This window comes from Equus asinus, chromosome 4 (genome assembly GCF_041296235.1).
Source record: "Equus asinus isolate D_3611 breed Donkey chromosome 4, EquAss-T2T_v2, whole genome shotgun sequence".
Classification (NCBI taxonomy): domain Eukaryota; kingdom Metazoa; phylum Chordata; class Mammalia; order Perissodactyla; family Equidae; genus Equus; species Equus asinus.
Window position 1 is genome coordinate 38,813,426 of NC_091793.1, and position 19,519 is coordinate 38,832,944.

General features: G+C 40.2%; 1 protein-coding gene and 1 non-coding gene across 5 annotated transcripts; both read left to right on the forward strand.

Annotated features, from left to right (window-relative positions):
* Nucleotides 1-9,239: 9,239 nt before the first annotated feature.
* Nucleotides 9,240-16,377, forward strand: SLC25A3 (solute carrier family 25 member 3). Of its 4 annotated transcripts, none has more exons than XM_014835004.3 (8): nt 9,240-9,476; nt 9,737-9,897; nt 11,167-11,291; nt 13,097-13,276; nt 14,023-14,204; nt 14,930-15,102; nt 15,841-15,951; nt 16,035-16,377. In XM_014835004.3, exons 2-8 carry the CDS (start codon nt 9,741-9,743, stop codon nt 16,193-16,195), a joined length of 1,089 nt encoding a protein of 362 aa, XP_014690490.1. In that variant the 5' UTR covers nt 9,240-9,476; nt 9,737-9,740; the 3' UTR covers nt 16,196-16,377. The 4 variants fall into 4 exon arrangements, with proteins under 4 accessions (XP_014690490.1, XP_014690491.1, XP_014690489.1 ...); XM_014835005.3 differs by lacking the exon at nt 11,167-11,291 and adding an exon at nt 11,467-11,588 and having other exon boundaries at nt 9,261-9,497; XM_014835003.3 differs by having other exon boundaries at nt 9,286-9,497.
* On the forward strand, nt 14,609-14,858 carry LOC123283641 (small nucleolar RNA SNORA53). The gene has a single exon (XR_006524317.1). It is a non-coding gene; the product is annotated as a small nucleolar RNA SNORA53 (small nucleolar RNA).
* Nucleotides 16,378-19,519: the final 3,142 nt, after the last annotated feature.

Genomic DNA, 19,519 nt, shown 5'->3' on the forward strand with positions numbered 1-19,519 from the left:
ATTGGGAAGTTGGTTACAAACAAGGGAAATGAGCAAATAAGAGACAATATACTGAAGATAATGAAAACCAGTTTTATCTCTGTCAAGGAAAGGAATTACAAACATGGAATGAAAAAAAGGCTAGGATAAATTCTCTGGTATTCTGATTTGGAATTGGAGGTATTAGTGTGAACTCATAGTTTTTAAAAGAAGAAAATAGACAGATGATAGATAAGACAGATTTAAATGTATATGTGTGTATACGTAAATCTGCTGAGAGAGCCTAGAAGCACTAACACCTTGGAGCAATGAGAATATTTTTTCCCCAGATCTTGGTTTCTGCATGCTATACTCCTCTAAACAGAACCAGAGCTCTTTGGAGAAATGGCTGATTCCAGGGCTGGGGTAGAAAAAGTAATAAGGGGAGCGTGGGACATCTTGCTAGACCGGAAAGTACCAAAGTGTTCAAAAAATGAAGAGGATTTGTCTAAAGAATACAGGATCAGTTTAAAGGGGTTCCCACTGGCCAAATCTGAGAAAATATAAGAATCAAAAGAAATTATGCTAGTGTTAGATTATAACTCATCAAATAAAATAGGAATCCACTCGTTCATACTGATATAAATAAATGAAGAATAAATAAATGAGGACAAAGGGAAGTGCTTCTTTACAGTAGAATACTAATAAATGTAGAACTGACAGAGTTAAAAAAAATCACCATTTGGCAATTATCACAATAATAATTGATTCACGCAATGATCATTGATACAAGCGAAAATTAGTGGGTGAGAGTTTGTTGAAGAACAGAATATTTATGCAGTCTCAAAGTATCTCCTCACAAATAACTTATTAATTACAGATAAAAATACTAACTTTACAATGAAGTCACCTGGCAAATACCTTGATCAAGTGATCAAAGTTCACCTCACCAGTAAAAGGACCAATAAATATCACGTGACTTCTGACAGGACACTCTGAAAAGAACAAAGGATCATTTCTATGATATTCCTGCTCTAAATGCATCCTCTAAATCTAATTGGGAGAAAACATCAGAGAAATCCAGATTGAGTGACATGCTCCAAGATAACTGTCTTGTATTCTTCAAAAATGTCAAGGTCATGAATGACAAAGAGAGATAGAACTGTTCCAGAATGAAGAAGATTAAAGAGACATGAAAATTAAATGCAGTGTGCTCCTGGACTGGACACTGGACTAGAAAAAAAGTATTTTTGGTTTGTTTTGATTTGTCTTTTGTTGTAAATGACATTGCTGAGAAATTTGGATAGGACTTATGAATTGGACGGTAGTGTTATATCAATGTTCATATCCTGATTTTGATGGTTGTGCTTTGTCTTTTAGGAAATACCTACAAGTATTTAGGAGTAACAAGGCATTGTGCATTTAACTTAACTCTCAATTGGTTCAGGAAAAATATGTGTGTGTATAGACATATAAGCGTATTTATGTGTGTATATATATAATCTATATATACTTATAAGAATATTTAATATGTGTGTATATCTCTACATGTATGTATAACAATAGATAGGAGAGACAGAGAACCATAAAGCACACGTGGCAAAATATTAACAATTGGGGGAACTGACTGAAGGATATATAGAAGTTCTTTGTACTATTCTTGCATCTTTTCTGTAAATTTATTATTTATTTATTTATTTATTTTTAAAGATTTTATTTTTTCCTTTTTCTCCGCAAAGCCACCCAGTACATAGTTGTATATTCTTCGTTGTGGGTCCTTCTAGTTGTGGCATGTGGGACGCTGCCTCAGCGTGGTTTGATGAGCAGTGCCATGTCCGCGCCCAGGATTCAAACCAACGAAACACTGGGCCGCCTGCAGCAGAGCGCGTGAACTTAACTACTCACCCACGGGGCCAGCCCCTGTAAGTTTAAAATTACTTCAAAATTAACAGAAGTAAACTAGAAAATATGAAAAATAAGATATCAAGAATTTTACCATAAAGGATGAAAGCTAATCCTGTGGGGGTAAAGGAGATTCCTGGGAAGAGAATGTAAAGGAAGAGAGGCCAAAGACAGAACTTTGGAAATATTCACAGTGCCATAAAGTAGGTGTCCAATAGATATTAGATAATTTAAAAAGAGATAGCCTAGACTAACCTAGCTATTACATTGTGGGCGTTTTTGTTTTGTTTTTTTTTTTGTGAGGAAGAGTGGCCCTGAGCTAACATCTGTGACAATCTTCCTCTACCTCTACACCCACAGCGTGGCTTGACAAGCAGTGCTAGGTCCGCGCCCAGCATCCGAACGAACCTGCAAACCCTGGGCGGCCAAAGCAGAGCACGCAAACTTAACCACTATGCCACCAGGCTGGCCCCCAACGATTACATTGTTTTTTAAAATTATTGTACTAAGATACTTCTATTTTTCCTAGACATATTTGAACTACCATACTACATTAGCCATCGTAACACTTGAAGCATGCCTCTGACTTTTTTTCAATTACTCTTGAATTCATCGTGTTAAGGCAAAATCTGAAATGTTTCAACAGTTTTTAAAAATATGTGATGTTACTTTCCCTTGTTACTATTTTTTTAATGATATTCTTAGAGTGAATGTTATTCCAAAAACTTTTAGGTTGTCTAGATTACTATTACATAAAGCAGTTTCAATACATATTGGCAAATGGACAAGAAAGTAGGATGCTTAGATACTTCCTGAAAGATTAGACCTAACTGGGAGATTGTCTTAACAGAAAAATGACGACTACAAGTAGCAAACAGGACTAGCGCATGGCAGCACCACTTGTCAAGCCATGCTGTGGCAGGTGACCCACATAGAAAGTAGAGGAAGATGGGCATGAACGTTGGCTCAGGGACAGTCTTCCTCAGCAAAAAAAGAGGATTGATGGCAGATGTTATCTCAGGGCTAATCTTTCTCAAAGAAAAAAGGAAAGAAAAAGAAATTCTTAATGTTTAAGACTGAAGCTTGTCCACATAGTTCAGAAGGAGATTCAATTATGTAATAAAAATTATGAAAATTGTAATACATAAAGACAATTCAGGCTGAGTACAATTTGTTTGAAAGACAATAGTAATACTGGAATAAATAATATTGTTCTAGTGCAAGAACATAACATAAGGAATCTTGGACTCCACCAAAGTGCAAAGAATGTATCAAAACTTAGTTCTAAGAGTAATTACACTTTCATTTACACAGACGTCAGGTGTTTAATCATATTTTTTTAAAAAATAGAATATTAGTTCCTAAACTTCAGCCACACCATGTAAACAATGAAGTGAATAATATTGTTCATTTAGTTCAGACATCTAATCTGATCATTCAAACACACAGGAAAAGTTATTCTGACCCATAATCTGCCCTGGGTAAGTAAATCAGATGGTCGACAAAACTCTGCTTTGATTTTTATTTTGCCCTGCTTTGTAATTTAAATGCGGGGTGATTTAAATATTTTTCAAAGTTGACATTCTTGAAATCAAAAGAGGAAAAATACTGTATCTTTTCCACAATGTTTCAAAGCAGCACAGATTATAGAAAATTTAAGTAATTGCTAGTGTTATGTAGGTTAATTGCAATTGTGTAAAAGTCAGCAATATTCATGTTCTCTCAGAGGAAGAAATCAGTCAGTTAATTCCAGTAATGTTTGAAACTACAGCTCTGTAAAAAATATGTTTGATTCCCTGAAGCTATTCCTTCTCAACTGACTACCTTCCAAGTCTAGAGATATAATAATAGAATTCAAAAATTTTCCCTGAAGTTTCATTACATTTGAAAATTTTATTTATTTATTTATTTTGAGGAAGATCAGCCCTGAGCTGACATCTGCTGCCAATCCTCCTCTTTTTTGCTGAGGAAGACTGGCCCTGAGCTAACATACGTGCCCATCCTTCTCTACTTTATATGTGGGACATCTGCCACAGCATGGCTTGCCAAGAGGTGTGTAAGTCCATACCCGGGACTTGAACTGAAGAACCCCAGGCTACCAAAGTGGAACATGTGAACTTAACCGCTGTGCCACCAGGCCAGCCCCTATAGTCATTATTTTTCATATTTTCTATTCTTCCTCAGGTCTATATATTTCTCCCTAAAATTTCCTCTCTATTACCAAGCCCACGGCTATATGTCCATCTTTAAGCAGCTGATATTCTCCTCTCTCTTTTGACACATCTCCTACCTCATTAAGAAGTTACCCCATTTCGTATGGTGTGCTGATGGCCTACACCACAGCCCCGCACCTTGTTCTTGAGTGTGAAAGTGCAGCTGGAAGTAAACGAGATCAGCAGGATTCCTTTCTAGTAACTGAGCACTTTCTATCCACGGCAAACCAGGTCATTCAGGATATTGTCTCAGTTTACAGATGGAAAACTGATGTCAGGCTCATTCTCTAGGCTAATATCTATCTTTGAATTCCTTAGGTCTGCATTTCCTAAACCGGGCTGTTGATAAGAATCACCTGGGGAGCTTTTGAAAGTGGTGGATTCCAGGACTCCTTATCAGACTTAGTAAGCATCATCTTTTGAAGCCTGAGAACACTGGTGTCTAAAAAACTCCTCAAGGGCCAGCCTAGTGGCATAGTGGTTAAGTTTGTGCACTCCGATTCAACAGCCTGGGGTTCACAAATTCAGATCTCAGGCATGGACCTACACACCACTCATCAAGCCATGCTGCGGTGGTGGCCCACATACCAAATAGAGGAAGACTGGCACAGGCGTTAGCTCAGCAACAATCTTCCTCAAGCAAAACGAGGAAGATTGGCAACAGATGTTAGCTCAGGGCCAATCTTCCTCACCAAATAAAATAAAATAAAATAAAAAGCTCCTCAAGAGCTTTGATGAGAAACCAGATTTGGGAACCTCTAACTTGTGACGGTCAGGCCTCACTTAAAATCTGTCAGAGTGATAGACTGTAATCATTGAGTGACTAAAGTTGCCACATATGAGTATACCTTCTATGTGGACTATTTTAGGGTCTGCATTTCCAGGCCTGCCTCTCCTCTCTGGGCCAAAGCATATTGTATGGTTTTAATTGCAGACAGAAGGAAATTTCAAGATGTAAAACGTTAAAGGCTGGGTAAAAGGATTCACCTGCCTTTTATTCTTGAATAAAAAATACAATGTCCCTGAACATGCAGGTAAAACTCTCAGTTTTCAGCCCCCTGCACAAAGGTGGGTGACTTCAAGAGTCTGAACCCAGGCCTCAGAGCTGGGGCTGCTCTCTTAGGATGCACTTTGGTAAAGGGGTCGCCCCTAGTCTTACAGCCAAGGTACTGTAGGCTCAACCTAGGATACCCTTCCAAAGAGGAAGGGGCATGGTTTGACCTTTTAAAACTTTCCAGAATGGAAATGATGGCCCCATGGTGACATCTATTTTATCTTATTTCAAATACAAAGAGACAAATTTCACCCTACTCTATTTATGGAGACATGCAAAAACAAACATATAAGATTTATAATCATAAAAGACAATAACTAAGCAGATGTTACTCTTTTTTTCCTCAGAGCAGATATGAAAAGAGACTTTAGTTTCCCTTGCATAATTCATTATATCCCTCTATTATGGCTGTGCTAGAAATTATTTAGGGATTTTCTTGTGATTCCCCGTGACAGGGATGATCCTCAAATCCACAAGTGCAGACTGGACCTCTAGCTCTAAGGTTACAAATGTTTGTTGGAAATTTCCACTTGAATGTCCTACCTCTCTACCATCTCAAATTCTAACTGTTTATCACCAAAATAGGTTCTGGGTTAGGACTAGCCACAAGGGAAATTTGTGCAAGGTTTCAAAGGCAGAGGTGAAGCGGCAGTCATTACATTCTGAAGGTCAGTAGAGGACGTAAGGCTCTGCAGCAACTCAGGCACATTGTTGCTGATCTGCTGGCTCTCCTTGGAGTGGGGTAGTGGCCAGGTGTGGAGCTCTTTCAGCAACTCCTGGACCTTCTTCAGTTTCTCTGAGTCCTGGGCCAGATGTGTGCACAGCAATGTGGCTCTTATAAGCACCTGCACCATAGCTTCTGCAGGTACCTGCATCATCAAGGTTGTAGGTGGTAAGAGACAGATGCACGGTCTGGTTTATCCTCATGAGATCCAAACTTTGAGAGTTCCAGTTTGTCCCTGCTCACCCCCACTTCATGTCCAGCTTTCCTACCTGACCATAAGCTCTATCAATTTATAGCAATTTCAGGTCCAACCCCAGACAAAGAGGCAACTTGTCCAGCTCCCACAACTTCATAAGGCCTAATCCCTAAAATAAATGTCTTATTCCATATGACTCAGTGGTTATGCTTCTCTGGTCAAACTCTTCTATGGACAACGGTATTGGAAGTAACTCCAGGAGAACCAAACCTTAAGAATGGGTTCTCTGACTTTGTTCTGGGTTATCTAATCTGATTGGATTTAAAGGTGCTGATGACCAGTTGTCAATGATAAAGGTGACACTTGTTATCTATAGCATGCATTAGCAAAAACAGTTTCTTAAACGATCACCTGTGATACCTGTAATCAATTGCCTAAATAAGGCAAGGCTTTGGGTGACCCAGTAGATGTTTCCATAGAATACTTAAGTGAAAATAAGGAATACAGTGGGGTTGTTTGGTTTATCCTAATTATGTTGGATAACTGGGGGAAAGGAAATGATGAGCTTAGGGCTTCAAGTTCTCAGTTCAATCAAGATGAGATAAAGGACCAGAAAGTTTATATGACTACCTTCCTGTATCTGCAAGGCTGTAATTTCTAAAAACCAAACCCAAAATCTAATCCCGAATTACAATTCAATTGAATTCCCAATCCTGTGGGTCTCATGATAAAGTTAGAGCATTTTTTTTTTTCTTTTTTGGAGCAGCAGTGAGACCCTGAATATTGGAATGGGAACATACAGGGTCAGATTCTGACGACACTGGGTTCATAAACCCTTAGATTCTGCTGAGCCTTCTTTGCTAGCAAAAACAGCTCTTCCTTCCTTGCCTGAAAAACTTAGTCTCTCCTTACTTGTAAAGCTTCTAAATGGCCTCCCCTGAAGAAGTTGCCTTGATGGGTCTGCTGATCGTCCTCTCGACTGTAGTCAACACCTCCCATTGCTTCTAGATCCCCATGCAGGAGATCCTAGAGACTAAGAGAAAAAATGTGCAAAATTTATATTGGCAGAAACCTGGGCAACATGTATGGGGATGGGAACTAAGAATGTTGGGTTGGGGAGGTGATAGTCAGCCTCTAGGATGGCCCCAATGATTCCCGCCACCCTTCCCACATCGTGTTGCAATTGGTCTGTGTGACCAATAAAATACAGTAGAAGTGATGGTGTGTCCCTTCTGAGATTAGGTTATAAAGGGCACAGCAGCTTCTCTCTTGGTTGCTGTCTTTCTTTCCTGAATTACTCACTCTGGGGAAGACATGTCAGAGCAGCCATATGAAGAGGCCCACATGACGAAGAACTGAAGCATCCTGCCAATGGCCAAGTTAGTGAGCTTGGAAGCAGATCCTCCAGCCCCAGAGACTGCAGTCCCAGTCAACAGCTTGACTACAACCCCATGACAGACCCTGAGCCAGACCACCCAGCTGAGCCACTCCCAGATTCCTGACCCTCAAAAAATGTGAGATAAGTGTTGTTTTATGTTCTTAAATTTTGGGGTAATTTGATAAGTAGTGATAACTAAGATAGGATAGAAGAAATATAATTATAGGTCAAGCCAAATTTATTAATATGCTTACAGTAAACAGAGTGTCTCAATCCATTGTTTTAGCTCAAATTGCTGAGAGTAACTCTAACAGTTTGGCTGAAATTTAAATTCAATAGTGGCTTATAATAAATGAAATTAAAATGCCAGCCTTCCTTGGTATACTGAATAGGAAGGTATTGACAAAGACTCTCTCCTTGACCAAACCTTAGTTAGGCTCCTCGGAGCCCCTTTCAACTAGGCCCATCCTTGGGCAAGTCTTTCAAGAGCCCAAGTGTAGTAAAAATTCTGTCAAGTTGGTTTAGCCAGAATCCCCCTAACCCGGATATGTGATCACCCTCAATACCTGATCAAATTCCTCATCCCGCAAGTAATATCTGATCACCCTGGCCCGCCTTCAGCAAGAATCCTGTTAGGTCAATTTAGTGAGAATTATCCTACCTTCTTAGTAACTTCCCATCCGCTGACCCCCTCCCCAACTCTGTTCCTTGGCTAAAAATCCCCATTTTTAGACATTATTTCATTAAGTCTTCATAAACTCTGTAAGATAAGTATTACTCCCATCCAGGACCAGCTACATAATTTGCAGGGCCTAGTGCAAAATGAAAAATGCAAGGCCTCTTATTCATAAATTATTAAGAATTTCAAAACAGTGACAACAGAGCATTAAACCAAGCTTAAGTTCCCTGTGTAACTGCACAGGCAGCAAGCCCATGAGGCTGACCCTGCTTCCATCTCACCTTTAAGAAACAAGTTCCTAGAGATAAGTAAATTCCCAAGGTTACTTTATCAAGAGCTGGGGAAATGTCAGAGCCAGAATTCTAACAGAGGTTTGACCCCTTCTAAATTCTCCCCAATTTTACTAGGCCCTTTTCTGTTGAACTGAATCTAATGAAAATTTTCTAAATTTATTAAACACACAAAATCTGCAGCCAGTCACTTTCACTCTGTTCAGCCCTGTACCCCCAGGTGTTAAAAAGCATTTATTGAATGGTTTTTTTTTTTGGAAGATTAGCCCTGAGCTAACATCCGTGCCCATCTTCCTCTATTTTATATATGGGACGCCTACCATAGCATGGCTTGCCAAGCAGTGCCATGTCTCTACCCAGATCTGGGCCTGGGAACCCGCGGCCTCTGAAGCAGAACCTGCGAACTTAACCGCTGCGCAACCCGGCCAGCTCCTATTGAACGTTTTAATGTTGTATAAACTATTGTAAGGAAGTAGCAACCTGTCTTGTCTATCTGACGAGTTCTTGCTGCACATATCCTTTTAAAATACTCTCCTGCAGTCTGATGGAAAATGCAGACATATCTATGTGTAATGTCAATGGATAGAAGTTTTTTAAAAAGTAACGTAGGGACAGAGGTCGTGACACAAAATACTGCAGTGACATTCTAATGACAACACTGAAATAATATATCATCAAGCATTGGGGTATTTGTTTTAAATGACTACTATACTGCGACTCATTTAGACGGAAAGCACTAAAGCGACGGCTTCAAGGAGAGGCTCTTGAAGGTGAAGGGACAAAAAGAGGAGGTCACAAGGACAAGCCGACATCACTCAAAGACCTGGCCCTGAACGCGCGCCTGCGCAGAAGAATCCTCCTGCGCAGAAGCCGGGCCGGAAGGGCTGGGGCGAGCGGGGGCGGGGATAGGGTTGCTAGGAGAACGCGATGACGCTACGGCCTCCGCGCTCTTCCCCGCCAATGGGTGCCGCCGGCCTGTAGCAACGTGCTGTGTGCGTCACGCTGACGAGGCGCGAAGGGCACAGACCTAGGGCCCGGGAGGACGTTCGGCCTCTGTGAGCCGCAGCCTTCCGTGGGAGCGGGTGTGTTCGCCATCTTAGGGAGTGAGTGTGGCTGGCCTTCCCCGCAGTGGGTGCGGGGAGCGGAGCGCGGAGTCCCCGTGGGGCGCTGCTTTGGCCATAGGCCTGGTCGGCCTCCTCCCTGGGGGAGGCCGTCGTGACCTCCTCAAGGGCGCGGAGGCGGGAAGAAGGCAGGCCCGGTCGGGGTCCCCGGTGCTGGTGACTTTGGCCGACCTGACGGTCCCCTTGGCCTGTCCTCTGACCGCCGCTCGCTCTTCCCCCAGGAGGATGTTCTCGTCCGTGGCGCATCTGGCGCGGGCGAACCCGTTCAATGCGCCCCACCTGCAGCTGGTGCACGATGGCCTCGCGGGGCCCCGAAGCAGCCCCGCCGGGCCCCCCGGCCCGCCCCGCCGCTCCCGCAACCTGGCAGCCGCCGCTGTGGAAGGTGAGGTCAGCCCCTGGCCCGCTCGGTCGTGGTGTCCCCTCGTGGTCGGCTCGGCCTTCGCGGCCTGGGCCCCGCCTGGAGGACGGGGAAGGACGCGCCCGGTTGCTTGCCCGAAGATGTCAGCCCTTTCCGCCCTAGGCCGGTGTCCGATCCGCGGCCCTCCCTCAAGGGCGTGGACCCGCTTAGGGACAGCTCCCTCCGTGACCTCCACGACCTCGAGGGAGTAGAGGCATAGAGGCCTGACTGGCTCCTTATCTTCTCCGCCCTGGGCGTCTTGGTCAGCAGACTGGGTGTTGGGTAACGTGTCCTTAACCACTGGCTGCAGTTCTAACTATATTCTCTGTTCTTTGATTTGACTTTAATTTTCTTATTAAAATACTTCTTCCTCCCTTAAGTATTCCCGAATATTAGTTGACATAAGGTATGTGAGATTAACTGGGTCTCTTGTTTTAATGCGATTGGTGGAGGGGGCGACTTGCAGCCCTAGAAAGGAGATGATAATTGAGAGGGATCCCTTTGATCTTACCTCTCGGGCTTCTTGGTGGTTAGACCCAACTTTAACAACTGTATGCATTTTAAATCCCAGTGGAGTGTGTGTATAGAGAAAGTAGAGACCGACTTACAGGAATCCTGAAAATGTTATCTATATTGTGCCTGTAAAATACAGTGTTTAAAAATCACTTACGTGTTTCTGTTTATGTCTTTAGTGTGGGTAAAAAAATCTTTACACTTGAGCTATCATTCCATCCTTCGATTTAGAAAGTTAAAGCTAACGTCATTTTTGTAGTAAAGGTACTTGACTCCAGGAATTTATCTAGTTTTATGCTGTGGAGATCCTTAAGTGGGGATAGTGTTGGTTAGTGGCTGGGGGAAACTTAGAAGTTTGCAGGCTTTTACTTGTCAAGTGCTCTTTCCGAGTTTGATTCGAACTCTGAATGTTCTAATCAGTGGTTAATAATTTGAAGTTTGATTTTAATTGGAAGAGCCATTAATGTTGTAGAGAACTTTTTATTAATATGGCAAGATGAGCTAGCTAGTATCTCACAGATAGAACCTTCATAATCTTTAAAGGATTCTTTTGATCATGGCACTGAATTTCTTGTTGTTCGCACTAGGTGGAAAATCATTTTCAACTTAATTCTAAGCGGTGGCCCAGGCTGTTCAGTTGTGATAACTGTTTCATAGGGAAACAGTTCCCTTTCATTCCCAGGGCTTTAGTCATCTCTGAAGAAATACTTACTTGATTTTTTTTTTTCTTCAATCAAACAGAGCAGTATAGCTGTGAATATGCATCTGGCAGATTCTTTATCCTTTGTGGACTTGGAGGAATTATTAGCTGTGGCACAACACATACAGCATTGGTTCCTCTAGATCTGGTTAAATGCAGAATGCAGGTTTGTTTTGCATGTTGGACTAAATAAAGCATATTGTCGAAGCATGGCTGTTAAGTTGTAAGATGTAGTCCTCTACTAACAAGCCGTGTGGAAACCTAACTATCCAGGAGGTAAGTTGATAACCAGTAACATGAGTTTTATATTAAAATGCATGGTGTGTCTTGTCTTATTACAGAGTACAGTTGTGAATATGGCTCCATGAAGTTTTATGCACTGTGTGGCTTTGGTGGGGTCTTAAGTTGTGGTCTGACACACACTGCTGTGGTTCCTCTGGATTTAGTGAAATGCCGGATGCAGGTTTGTATTGAGATGACAATGAACCTATCTTTCATGTGTGACTTAATTCCAAATAATCTTAAAGGACTTCACAAGTGAGAAGAATTGGCAGACATCACAACTGGTAGAAACTTTAATAGGAAACCAAACCCAAATTTCTTTAACTTAGGATCTTTATTTTAATTAGTGTTTTAAATCCAAGAAATGCCTCTTTAAAATAGTGTGGGTGGATTGTCACATCTCAGACTGTGACTGTAAATGGTTTTTTGCTGCTGGCCTCAATTCTGGCTAGAGTTTCTCTTTAAGGCCTACTAGTTCTTTATGCTCCAATAGTCATTTTACAAGCAGTTAAATGTCAACAGTGGGTAATCGTTCTTTGCGTATTATGTGCAGTAACTTCATGTCTCTTATTTAGATCAAGAGAGCACTATGTAGATTAAAAAAATACTCTCAGGGCCGGCTCAGTGGCCGAGTGGTTAAGTTCGCGCTCCGCGGGAGCGGCCCAGGTTTCAGATCCTGGGCGCGGACATGGCACCGTTCATCAGGCCACGTTGGAGCGGCGTCCCACATCCCACAACTAGAAGGACCTGCAACTAAGATATACAACTGTGTACAGGGGGATTTGAGGAGATAAAGCAGGAAAAAAAAAAGATTGGCAACAGTTGTTAGCTCAGGTGCCAATCTTTACAAAAAAAAAATACTCTCAGTATCTTAGTATTAAACATTTGTGGGTATAGCTTCTTGTATATTTATTTACATAAAAGTTTTTTATAATTAGAATATTGTAATTAGTTTTATTGAAACGAAAGTAATCAAACGTCAAAAATTTATTTGTCCCAAACAGGATTAGAAGTCTACTTACGTAAAAGAGAAAGGAAGGTGAAATATTAGCAGGGAGAGGAAGGTGATGTATACCAGCCCTTGTAGTATTGGCAGAAATAGTGAGATAAGATTTTTTCTTTTCCCAATTGTTCATAGAGTGGATGTGAAGTATGCTTTTGCTAAACTTCTTATGCATGTCTCTTGAATTTAATTTCTTAAGTCAAAAGACAGATTCTCATTATATTGATGTACCTTTTTAATGTGTATTTAGTTTGTCTTAAGTTCACGTGACTTTATAACATCTTAATGGGTAGCATATATCAGGGATATACACTTACCTATTATTTAGGCAGTAGCTTTAAAACTAATTTTTTACAAGTGGTAGAAAGAGTTGGATGTTGAAAAATCTCTTTGAATCAGTTTTATCATGTATATTTGTAGGACTTTTACCTTCTTAACTAACCCTTCAAGACTTAAGTCTGACTGAAAGCTAGACCTTAATGTACAAAGTTACATTTACAGATAGAATGATGGATAGTAAGCTGATGTCATACAGTGACGTTGTATTCACCTACCTTTTGTGTAGTTGCTGAAGTTTATTTTAGAACCAAAGGGAAAAACTAATAATAATGAAATTGTATATTTATGAGAAGTGTTAGCTCTTTGGTCCATCTAATTAGTTTTTTTTCTTCTTGTTTTATATAAAGGTGGACCCCCAAAAGTACAAAGGCATATTTAACGGATTCTCAGTTACGCTTAAAGAAGATGGTGTTCGTGGTTTGGCTAAAGGATGGGCTCCGACTTTCATTGGCTACTCCTTGCAGGGGCTCTGCAAGTTTGGCTTTTATGAGGTCTTCAAAGTCTTGTATAGCAACGTGCTCGGAGAGGTATGTCATTTAATTTTGAAATTGAAAATCCTAAGATTTCAACTTAAAGTTCAAGACCAAAAAAGATCTTAGATTTTTGTCTGTACCACCTTGTTTTAGAACTGAGGAAATGGTCTCAGAAAAGGTGAGCAACATGCTTCGAATCATAAGGCTGTTGTAGCAGAGACAGGATGAGAAAAAGAAAATGTATTTTGTTAGATTTCAGTGCTCTTATTATCCTATGCTGCCTTTCCAAAAGTTGGATTTTGAATTTTTTAAAGAGAAAGACTCTGAGATTCCTTTGTGTAGTTCAAAGGCCAACTATACTTGGCACCTAGATGTTCAGAAAATAGTCACATTGTACTGTGGCTGATGAGGTTATGAGAGATGACATTCAATCTCCTATTGTGTGTGTTATCCATGGAGTGTGATAAAGCAGCGCTTAGAGGCCGGCCGGCCGGCCGGCCAGGTGGTGAAGCAGTTAAGTGCGCACGTTCCGCTTCGGTTGCCAGGGGTTTGCTGGTTCGGATCCTGGGTGCGGACATGACGCCGCTTGGCAAGCCATGCTGTGGCAGGCGTCCCACGTATAAAGTAGAGGAAGATGGGCATGGATGTTAGCTCAGGGCTAATCTTCCTCCAAAAAAAAAAAGAAAAGAAACACTTAAAATGTGTGAAATTTAACTGTTTCCTACAACTGTCCCTTTAAGTTAAATTGAAAACAGCTAATGCAACAGCAATTCATGTCCCTCCTTGTATTTTTCAATTAGGAGAACGCCTATGTCTGGCGCACATCACTATATTTGGCTGCCTCTGCCAGTGCTGAATTCTTTGCTGACATTGCCCTGGCTCCTATGGAAGCTACTAAGGTTCGAATTCAAACTCAACCAGGTTATGCCAACACTTTGAGAGATGCCGCTCCCAAAATGTATAAGGAAGAAGGCTTAAAAGCGTAAGTAAGCATCTGCCTGGATTTCTAGTGTAAAGATATTCATTTGAGGGAACTGCAGTTCTTAGCATTAAGCTCACCAGACCTTTTTTTTTAAATTATTATGTTATGAAACTATTATGTCTTTTTAACTATTTAATTATTGTGTCTTTTTTTAAGTATTATAGTTATTTAACTATTGTATCTGTTTCTCCCTTACATAGAACATAAATTCCAGGGGCAAGGATAAGTTGGTACATGGCTTGAGCCCTGAATTAGGGATTTTTTGTAAAGTTTATGAACCATTTGTCAGTCTACAAATGACTTGATATTTGACCTTAACATTTAATGTTAACTTTGGGGGGTGGGGACTTGTTAGAATTCTTGTCATCTGTGTTTTCAGTTAAGACTTTGTATAGTCAGACCACAACATGCTTCCTTAGATCCACCTTTGTGGGTGTTAGTCTTGAACTGTGTTCTACTTGTAAACTTCTTGTTTCTTGTAGTTCCGGTCAGAGAAACATCCAGCAACTTTTTTGGTTGTATAGTCAAAGGTGCTTGAGTCATTGGCATGTGAGATAAATATACCTGCATGTTAGTCTTATGTTCTGATAGAAATGACATGCAGTTGTGCTGTCATTTTTTTTACTATCAGGACTCGACTGGTGTGCGGACACTTCTGTTAATGATGAAAATCTCTGTTAGGTGAATATATGCAGCTGAGTAAAATAAGTCTCCTGGTTTCCTAGATTCTACAAGGGGGTTGCTCCTCTCTGGATGAGACAGATACCGTACACCATGATGAAGTTCGCCTGCTTTGAACGTACTGTTGAAGCATTGTACAAGTTTGTGGTCCCCAAGCCCCGAAGTGAATGTTCAAAGCCAGAGCAGCTGGTTGTAACATTTGTGGCAGGTTACATAGGTATGAATTATTTAGAATACACTTGTCTAGGAATTAAGGAAAAATAATTGTTTCCATTATTGGCCTCTTTTGTGAGGAAGAAATATTCCAGAGAAGTTTTATCATCTCATAGCATTTTATATGCCCTTCAGGATTCATAAATACTTGCTAATTAGTTCCTAAAATGTTTTATGGTTTGCATGTCATGATTAAGCTTGGGAATGTATTGATTTTACTACTGCACCATTTGGTTTTAGTTCAGTTTTTCAAGAAAAAATTTTGGTTTTTTGGAGGAGGATTAGCCCAGAGTAACATCCGCTGCCCATCCTCTTTTTGCTGAGGAAGACTGGCCCTGAGCTAACATCCATGCCCATCTTCCTCTGCTTTATATGTGGGATGCCTATCATAGCGTGGTGTGCCAAGTGGTGCCATGTCTACACCCGGGATCCAAACTGGCGAACCCTGGGCCGCTGAAGCAGAATGTGCGCACTTAACTGCTGTGCCACTGGGCCGACCCCAAAGAACAAATTTTTAATACAAGAGAAAGTGTTGATTAAAATATGAATATAAAAACTTTTGAAGGGTTGTTCTGTTTTACATAGGGTGGACTACTTTGTAACCTTTTCAGTCTCTAAATCTGATTTTGGTTTTATAACTAAAAGAAAATTTTATTACTTAGTCATGAAAAGGTTATTGGCTATGATGTGAATTTTTTTTTTTAACTGCCCTCATTTGATCATTTGTCTTGACTTTTTTCAGCTGGAGTCTTCTGTGCAATTGTCTCTCACCCTGCTGACTCTGTGGTGTCTGTGTTGAATAAAGAGAAAGGGAGCAGTGCTTCTCAGGTCCTCCAGAGACTTGGATTTAAAGGTAAGATTTATTTTCCCCTCTAAAGAAAGAATAACCCTTTGGGGTATATTGCATTTTTCATTCATGTTTCATACTTGAACCAGGTGTGTGGAAGGGCCTCTTTGCCCGTATCATCATGATCGGCACTCTGACTGCGCTGCAGTGGTTCATCTACGACTCTGTGAAGGTGTACTTCAGGCTCCCCCGCCCTCCCCCGCCTGAGATGCCGGAGTCTCTGAAGAAGAAGCTTGGGTTAACTCAGTAGACAGATCACTGCAAATGTGGACTGAATCTGCTTGCTGATCAGTGTTGAGAAACGTGCAAAAGGAACTTTTATATATATTTGACAGTGTAGGAAATTGTCTATTCCTGGTATAATTACTGTAGTACTCTTGCCTAAAGCAAGAGTTTCAAACTTAATGTTGAAATAAACCCAGCTGTTCATGATTTGTCTTTGACTTGATAATTATTTTTAAAACAAGTTTTTAAAGATTTAACTCTAAAGTGGAAAGAATTAAGTGCAAATTAAAACATCAAGGAAAAATGCAAACTAACCACTGTTGGTTGAATACTCTGATCCCTATTCATAATGTCCTATGTCTTAAGTTTTGTCACTCAAGGAGAGTTCCTATATTTTTAGGAAACATACCCTAAATTTTCAAAAGCTTAATTAAATTGTAGTTATTTAAATACAGATAAATATTTGTTTGTGGTTATATTTTGACAAATTTAAGCCTATAATCAAATTTTTGCAACATGTACTATACTTTTCAAAATTTTAATGAGTTTGCTAATCTTTATTTGTAAAAGAAGGTAATCTAAATTAGGTTGATTCTTAGAATGATAGTTTTTAAAAGGACCAAAGCAATTGAAAGCTAAAAACCATTTCAGGTAACACTCGTCACACAAATCCGACTTTAAATTACGATAAACCTACCATAAACTATTTTCAGTTTTATTTTTAAGAAAGGTACCTGCTTGACAACTGAAGTAGGTAAATGCTGCCGGGAAGGCAGCTCTCTGGCATACTTGCGCATCTGAAATTTGGTTGTAGGTTTAAGCACAAACTGATTTTAAAAGCTCCTAGAAAGTAAGCCACTCTGTTTAGTTTTGACTTGTGTTTGGTTAGAAAATATAACAGCCCAATCTATAATATAGTTAATGTTTTCAAGCCTAATTATGTTTTACCTTGAGGCCTTTAGGTATAGTATCTGGGTAGGGTTGACAATCCCTGCATAAAGCATACAGATGGAGCCTCAGGGAAAAACTTTCAAGGAGTCTGATCAGGGAGAGATGTTTTAACTACAAACCCATATTAAGGTAGTGAACTCAGTGTACAAACCACATGCATCTAGTTGCATGTTAACTTCTCTATGTCATCATCACCTGGTCTTGTTTAAGGTTCCAATCTTGTTTTAACTGTGTTGCAGAGAGAAAAGAAAGGTTATGGGTCCAAGTGTAGGCCAAACTTAAAAGGTAAGAGCTCCAGTCTGAGCCCAAGTAGTTGCTGGTTATGGAAATTGGCATCACTAGTGTGTATTAGTTAATTGCTGTGAAACAAATCATCTGAAATGCAGTAGCATGAGCCAATGTCATTTCAAGCTTTCTGTGGTCAGGAATTCAGGGACACTCTACAGGCTTCTTCTGGCTCTGAGTCTCGTGAAGTTGGATGGTAGTTCTGGGGTTATTGCCAAAGGTTTTTTCACTCATCTGAGCTGGAGAGATACTCTGAGCATCTCCCTGTTAGTGGCTTGTCTTTCCTCATGGTGGCTTCAGGGCAGCTGGACTTATTTCAAGGCTCCAAAGGGAACCAGGCAGAAGCTGGATCTTTAGGACTTAGCCTTGGAAGTCATAGCATCACGTTCACTGCTGTTAGTCACATCAGAAGACCAAATTGCAGCTTCAGGCAGAAGGAACATAGATGCCACCTCTTGGTGGAAGGAGGGCCAGTCACATTGTAAGAAGACTCCAGGATTGGATATATTTGTATGTTAGACCAACTCAAGAGTGGACTGGGGCTTTGAAAACTTCAGGGTATGCAGTTCAGCCAGCCTTCACTATGAGACAGATTTCCACTGCCAACCTCGTAGGATTCAAGTTTTGTTTTCAAGAGACAATAGGTTTTACTTGTGGGTATTGATATAAAGTATGATGTGTTCAGGCTGTCAAGAACTGCTTGTTATCTGTAGTTAGAGATGTATTTCAGAACTTTCTGAGAGAAAACCATTTCCTCTTCAAAATTCAAGTATAATGCCCATTTAAATTTTGTGAATACCCATTTCACATTTTAAAGTTTATTCATACTGAAAATAAACATTCTAGTAAGGAAATTTTAATTACAGAGTTGTTTTATCACATTTGGTTTAATAAAATGTCAATTCCATAAGGCAGAACCCAGTGGAATGAGTATATGTGACTAGTAGTTTAATTGAATTATCTCCTAATCCTGGGACAAAATAGCATTGCACAGTAGTTTCCAAAGGGATCAGGTGTAGTTCAAATTGTCTTTAAGAACAATTGAAACTGAGAAAGCTTGAGTTTTGCTGAATTATGCATACCTAGTGACATGTACAACAAAATTGAACAGAAAGAGAAGTAGCAGCCTAACCAAATCTCCATTGTCTGGAAGCTTTGCAAAATGTCTTAACCATATTTTAAAATGAGTTTAACATTTCTGTGACATTTTTTGGGGATAAATAATGTCCACAGTGTTCATAAAGTTTGGTGCATGGCAGCCTTGCTGCTAAATTAAGAGTTATGCACTGTTTGGCATAAGAAATTATATAATATTGTCTACACAAGTTTTATTATTTATGAGATAAATCACAAAATAATTGTTAAAAATCTCAGATGCCACATGGTTAAGAAGCAAATTGATTTCAAACTGAGGAATCTGTAGTTCACAGTTGAATGCTGCACCTCTCCTGATATAGTAAAGGATGATGGTTACCTTAATAAGCCAGCTACTCTTAACGGCTCTTACATCAGATATTATCTATTGAATCATTTATCTCTTTTACAAGTCAGCCCTGACTTCACAGTCTCAGAAGTGTTCATAGTGTGTGGGATGTTAACGTCACCATTGATATGGTTTATGAATCTTCTGGTTATTAAAATATGACTTGAGTTTCCTAGCATCATTTCGAAGTTTACATCTGTGTTTTATCGACTCTAAAGTGCCATGCATGCAACAGTCACTTAAAGGCTTCCTATACTGAATGAAAGCCTAGGGGATGTGTGTCCTACACAAGATACATAATTCCTACCTAAAACTGACTTGATGTACAAATAAGCTGGCTTGCTTTGTGGACTGCAGCATATGAAGATTTGAAGATGGAAAATAATTCATGTGAGGAGCAATTTATTGTTTCAAGATCCATGATCTCAACACCAGAGGGCTATATTGGCTAAGGTTAAGACTGCTTTTAAGACAGCACTAACATCTGAGAATATGACATACCCAGCTTTTACTTATGGACAATTATTTACTAATTTTTACCAATTACACAGTTGGTTAGACTTTAAATGGTATTAAAGCAGGGAAATTCCACAGAAAGCTGAAGATGACTCACCCGTCAGAGACCATATC

Coding starts and splice junctions, on each gene's coding strand:
- SLC25A3 (XM_014835004.3), top strand. CDS start 9,741: ATGTTCTCGTCCGTGGCGCATCTGGCGCGGGCGAACCCGTTCAATGCG. Junction 11,292..13,096: donor TGGTTAAATGCAGAATGCAG/GTTTGTTTTGCA, acceptor TTTTATATAAAG/GTGGACCCCCAAAAGTACAA. Junction 15,103..15,840: donor ATTTGTGGCAGGTTACATAG/GTATGAATTATT, acceptor GACTTTTTTCAG/CTGGAGTCTTCTGTGCAATT.